Source organism: Pinus tabuliformis, chromosome 1_2 (genome assembly GCF_031772625.1).
Source record: "Pinus tabuliformis cultivar Carrire ecotype Pingquan chromosome 1_2, CPIR1, whole genome shotgun sequence".
Lineage (NCBI taxonomy): Eukaryota > Viridiplantae > Streptophyta > Pinopsida > Pinales > Pinaceae > Pinus > Pinus tabuliformis.
The window spans coordinates 790449162-790455648 of NC_142298.1; the positions used below are offsets into that span (position 1 = coordinate 790449162).

Here is a 6487-nt window from a genome sequence, read left to right on the forward strand (position 1 = left end):
AATGTAGCTAAGGTATTATAAGGAGGTGATCAACCCCATTGTTGGTGGCCAAAATGATCTCTCTGCCTTGACAAGTGCTAAGAAGTTAATGAACATTGTAAAGATAATAACTAATTCTTATGAGCTTCTAAGTGAAACTGGGCCTTAGTCTATTCCCAAAGCACCTTGGGAAGAAAGAATATGTCCCCTGTGTAATACTAAGAGGGTTGAAGATGAAAAATATCTTCTCTACTCACATCCATTCTCATTTCCAAATCTTTGACCACACTACCAATCTTCTTAATTGTTGCAGTCAACAAAACTACAGTGATCTAGGAACACTTATTCTCCTTTTCTTTGAACATAGAAATAAAATTTTAAAAAATCCCAATTAATATCTTACTTTCTTAAGATGATAAACTTCATTAGTCTTAATAGACATTAATCATCATCTTATTCTTTACCATCTTTATTACAAATTTTATCCTTTAAACAAAATGTCTGATTTTAAAAATTTTAAAAATTCATTTTAAATCTAAAATTTCTCATATTATATTCCTTTTTCTTTTAAAAATTAGGGTCTCTTTAAGACAGATGGATTTGGTATCACGGATAAATAAATATGAATTAAATTATGTAGTAACCAGGTCGGCTTGGATCGGCTTTGATTGGACAAAATAGCCTCCTCTATGCTGTAAGCCTTTTTTTCATATTACAAAAAAATTGAATCCGCCCCATTTTTTGTTTCGGCGATTCCCTGCAGGCAGATCCGATACAGGAATGAACTGAGAAGCTTTCTTTCTAGTGGATCACCTGACCGGCGTTGTCGAGCACTTCACGGTGAAGTAGAGTTTTGCAGGTGACAACGGCCTCGTCCACTGTCAAAAACACCCATTTCTTCCCCAGAATTTCTGTAAATTTTGAATTGTTCAGCTTCTCTATCGTCTGCCTCCCAGGGTTCGCCATTACAAGCTGCAGGAAATACAATTTAATACAAGTCAAGGATCGATGAGTATAAACATTAAATGATACTCGAGGACTGCAAGCTGTTATTTACCTGAAGTCTTCGCAGATCCAATTTCTTCTTCAGCTCCTCAAGGGCGCTGATTCCGCTTGTGTCGATGCTCGTCACAGCTGGGGGGGCATTATTAATGGCGCCATGTTAAGAAATGGGTAATCAAATCATTTCATTTCATGAGTTAACCATAATCAAAATCCAGAGCAGTTGAGAAAATACTCACGACCCATGTCCAGGATTACGTAGTGCAGAGTTTGATGATGCATTTCCTTTTCATCTTCTATCCATCTAATTACCCTGTCACCATCAAAACCAGAGAGAATAAACAAATTAATTAAACTTGTTAATGTAGATTATAGGTGTGCTATGTAAATTACAATTTTCAGGATTTAAACCCTTTTCATTATCTTGTCATCATCAAAACCAGAGAGAATATACAAAATAACTAAATTTGTTAATATAGATTATAGTCCTGTTAAGTAAATTATAAAATTTGAACCCTTTTCATTAACCCATGTCTAGGGAAATTTAGGTAAATATCCAAAACTTATTATTTCGAAAGATTTAAATAAATATCCAAAAATCATAATGAAATGATATGATGAAGAACAAAACTAGCCATCTAGTACACAACTAACCCAATTGTTGATTGTTTTCATAAATCCCAAAGACATCCCAAAAGAATTCAATCGAAAGCAAACCTTTCTTGCAGATAGGTGGAGTTGGCGAAAAAGATTGGAGAATCTAAGCGCAGTATGAGAATACCCTGAACTCTGATTGCATCAGGATATTGCTCTCTACTTCTATACACACACGTTCCTGGAATGTTGCCCAGTACTGCAGTATGAGGCCTCATCACGTGCATCAATAATCTCACCAGTGAGATGGATACCTGCAATATAATGGTCAAGGTTTTTCAAGAGAATCAATCAGTTGTTTTTATTTTATTTAGATTACAGATTTCATTATTTTATTTAGATTACAGATTTCATGGATAATTTGTAATTTGATTTAGAAAAAATTAAATATAACAATAAAAAGGTTTTATAAATATAATAAAAAAATTTATGCAACAAGAATGCATTACTAATATATACATTTACCTGTATTTACCATATATAAAAAAGTTATGGGTGAATTTTAACTATTGCATATCTTATTGTAAAATGTATTATTTTGTTAAATAAATTTTGTTTTTTTATTAATTTCCACATCTAATTAGATTATGAACTTATTAGAATTGGAATAATCTCAAATCCCTAGGATAGGAAATTGGTGGGCGAGGAGCTATGTGGCACAAATCTAATTTAATTTGAGAAAAAAAAATCTATACATCTTATTGTAGAATGGGCCAATTTGCTAAATAAAATTTGCTTATATCTTAATTTTCGCATCTAATTAAAATATGAACTTATTAGAATTGGAATAATCTCAAATCCCTAGGAAATTGGTGGGTAAGGAACTAGGTGACACAAATCTATTTTTTAAATTTATTAAAAGTCAATACAACCTTACAAACTCTGTAAAGTTGTTGACAAGCATTAAATCTAAGCATATGTTGAGCATATTCCCTTGAAAATCAATTTAAGCCATCAATTAAAAAATAAAAATAAATAAACAATATAAAACTTACAAATTTAGAAAATGAATTTGTTTTGAAATTCCAACACCACATTAAACTCACAAATTTTTGTTTACCTAACTAAATTATCACACATGTTTAACTAAAAGCAAAAACTAAGACAAACATTATTTTGAATAAATAATATTATATAAAAATATAAACAACTATTGAATAAATAATATTATATAAACATCTGCTAATAAATTATAATATATAAAAATATGTGCTTGACTTAAAAAAAAAATAGTGTGTGGATTATTTATCTATAAATTTACCTATTCCATTATCAATTAATCTAGTCACCCATCTAGAGAAATAGGAGTCATGTTTAATCAATCCAACCACTCTACCTATTCCAGTATCAATCAATCTAGTCACCCATCTAGAGAAATAGGAGTCAAGTTTAATCAATCCAACCACTCATCCAAATTTGAGTAAAAGTGAATGAAAATTAACCCCACACCCTAACATAAAATATTAAGCATATTAAATATATATTTAAATTGTAAATTTAAACAAACAATATATATATATATATATATATATATATATATATATATATAACCATTCATCTTTCAACCTGTACAAAATTTATTATTTCACTGTTCAATGGATATTGTTCACCCTTTTTCACTGAACCTCTGAACATAATAAATTGATGTGTAACGTATATAATAGTAATAGTTAATGAGCCAACTTACCGCTGTGATCAAACCAATTTCAACGCTGCCAAAAACAACGCCCAGCAAGCCTCCCAAGAAGACAAAGAAGTCGATCTTGTCCACCTTCCACAGATGAATTGCGGTATGGATGTCGATCAGACCCAGCATTGCCGAGGCGATAATGGCGGACAGCACCGCATTGGGGGTGTAGTGGAAGAGAGGAGTTAGAAATAGAAGAGTGAACATCATGGCAATAGACATTACTATATTTGAGGCTGCTGTTTTACATCCAGCATTGAAATTCACTGCTGTCCTCGAAAAAGCACCTGCAAACCACCAGCCACCCATTCATTATCTACAGTTCTGGAGCAATCGTACCCCCGAGCTGAGTAACACATCCCACAAAGTAAAAAAAATGAACTGGTTGGTAATAATTTCAACACAACCGTTGGTGGCTTATTCAACGGACTGATGGAAAGTGAAAAGGTGCAGCAAAAAACCTGTTGAAACATAACAGGAAGTGCAGGAACCGACTACATTCATCATTCCAATCGCAACCATCTCCTTATTGCCATCAATTTGATAGTTCTTGAAGAGAGCAAATGTTCTTCCAACCGCTAACCCTTCCTGTAAATATAATTAATGGCATATTATTAAAATCCATGAACTATATGGAATGCTGTCGGTTAGCAAAATATTCTATAAATCTACAATCTGAATAATAATAGCCATTAAAAATTCTCAAACATTAAGAATTATGAAAAGCTAATCTTCTTACCGCGAGGGAAATGAGACCGGCTACAAGCCCTGCCTTCAAACTGGTCCTCAAATACTCTCCATGAAATACTAACTTGCCAACGGACAACGGGTTTAGACCCTTTTTCAAGGTACCCACCTGTTACATCAAAAACGAGCAGGAGAAATATAATTAGAAAAGAAAACTTGACATATTGATTGTAATCACCTTAATTACCAAGTTTTATGACATACAATTTGCACTCCATGATTATCTGCACGCGTTGCTAAGACCAGCAAGCTACCCAGAATCACAGATGTCAGTGGAGCAGCAGCAGAGACCCAGAATAACCGTTTCCTTCTCTTGCTCTGTCACGGCACAAATCTACAGCTATGAGCACTGTGCACAGGAAAACCTAATCTTTGTGGACTCTACCCAAGAGTCTCAATCCAGTTAGGAAAGAAAAAGTAGGATGATTTCTGGGAAAAATGGGACAAAATCAAAACAAGATCTAATACTGCAGGGATTCAGCTGGCAATACTCACAATGTAACGGGCAGTGAAGAGGAAAATCAGAAAGCCCAGGCCGAGTATGATGCTTTGCCATCTCCACTGCACAAAAACAAACCAGAGAGAGTTCCACATCAAGAAGCCTGCTTGCCCTGTGGCAACTTTGTCAAAAAGAGAATTGAATGGCAGTGGGAAACCTTGTGCACTTGTTTGGTAGCTGAGGTGATGACAGAAACTATGTCGGTCTCCTTGGTAAATTTCTCCAGTCCAAGGATTCCTTTGAGCTGTTGGAGGGACACAACAATCGCTGATCCCGTCATGAACCCTTCAATAGTTGCATGGGAAAGGAGGTCTATGATGAAACCTAGCCTGCAACATACAATATCAAGTATATACAGTAAATGGCATGCATAATGGATTCAGATCCAATTCAATTTACTTCACTTTAATAATGACTAATCTAACCACAAACTGGAGCTTTTATGGCATTGGCTTGACCCACCAGAATTTGAACTTTTATGATTTACATAATACTTTGTAACACATTAATTACCAATTTAACTGCAAAATTGGTTATGTGTCATATATCATTTACTTTTAATGTGATTGTGCTGATTATAACTTATACCTAAAAATACCCAGAGCTGCTTGGAAGACGCCAGCAAAAAAAGTGGCAGTCATGGCCAATCCAATATAAAGTTCAGGCTTTTCTGTTGGCGAGACCGCGTCACCGATCACCGAACCAAGAAGCAGCGATACAACAGCGATTGTACCCACCGCCAGATCCTTGGAACTCCCCAGCATTGCATATATCAGGGGAGGAACAAAGCTGGAATCTGAAAATAAAAAATAAAAAATCAGCAGCAAACCCAATCAAGAACACACTTCAGAGTATTTAGCAGCAAGCAAGGAAGTAATCCATCCATAAATGAAACACTCAAAGTCTCCAGTAACTTCTTGATCATCTAGATTGCCAATTACAATTGACAACTGCACACTGCAAACCCCAACATAAGCAGTTCCACCAAGTTTCAATTGCAATGACAAGCACAAACCCCAAAAGCACAAGCTAAAAATAGGTCATCATGAAGCTTGAACCCTGATGAAAAATGAAAACAGAAACCACCATTGAGCATGAATACTCACAGAGCCCCATCACAGGAGGTAGGTTAGCCAACTTCGCATAGCTGATTCCCTGTAAGAATTCCACAAGGTTAACTAGTTAGAAATTTGCGATATAATTTCTATATAAACCCCAAATGTTTGATCAAACAAATTAATAAAAGGATAGCAAAAAGTCATAACCAGAATAAAAAAATATTTCCGAAATCTATAATCATATTCAAATCTGTAAACGCTCAACTTTATCTGTATCATATTACCTGTGGAATGGCAAGACTGGCAATAGTGATGCCAGACAGAATATCAGATTTCAACAGGTTCAGAGAATATTTGGGCGCCCATTCTAAGATGGGAAACATATACTGTAACCCAAGTACACATTTTCTCGACCTGGGCTGGTTCTTGAATTGCCGAAATGGGTCATCGGGGAACAGAGTTTCTTTCACTGCGTGCTTCACTTCCCGCACGATGCCTTCTCCGGGCGGAACATTGACGCAGTGAACTGTCACCATCTCCATCTCTGCGTCGTTCCTGCCACACTCTGGTTTTTCCATTGCACCTAATACTAACTTCCTCTCGGACACCCCCAAACTCTTTGTTCCTGAGGTTCTGGTTATGCATTCAGCTTGCTCTACCAGTGTCTTTATACTTAATTCCTCCCATTCTCCTGACCCTTCCCATAATCAGAATCTTGACACTGGTCATACCTCCCAACGGTTAATGGCGTTAGACTCGCTGAAAACAATAGCAAGCCTCCTCCATAAGTTAGCCGGAGTAATGGGAGGGGTCCTCCCAGGTGTTATGACATCACATACCATGCCTCACAGACATGTTACT

The 6487-nt window shown here is 35.7% G+C and overlaps 1 protein-coding gene across 1 annotated transcript; it reads right to left on the reverse strand.

Moving 5' to 3' along the window:
* Positions 1–595: 595 nt before the first annotated feature.
* Positions 596–6231, reverse strand: LOC149208261 (sulfate transporter 3.1-like). The gene is made up of 13 exons (XM_089394035.1): positions 5911–6231; positions 5675–5723; positions 5157–5364; positions 4726–4897; positions 4565–4630; positions 4274–4387; positions 4062–4178; positions 3784–3910; positions 3323–3609; positions 1699–1889; positions 1221–1294; positions 1037–1113; positions 596–951 (listed from the first exon to the last, which is right to left on the reverse strand). Exons 1-13 carry the CDS (start codon positions 6202–6204, stop codon positions 781–783), a joined length of 1947 nt encoding a protein of 648 aa, XP_089250161.1. The 5' UTR covers positions 6205–6231; the 3' UTR covers positions 596–780.
* Positions 6232–6487: the final 256 nt, after the last annotated feature.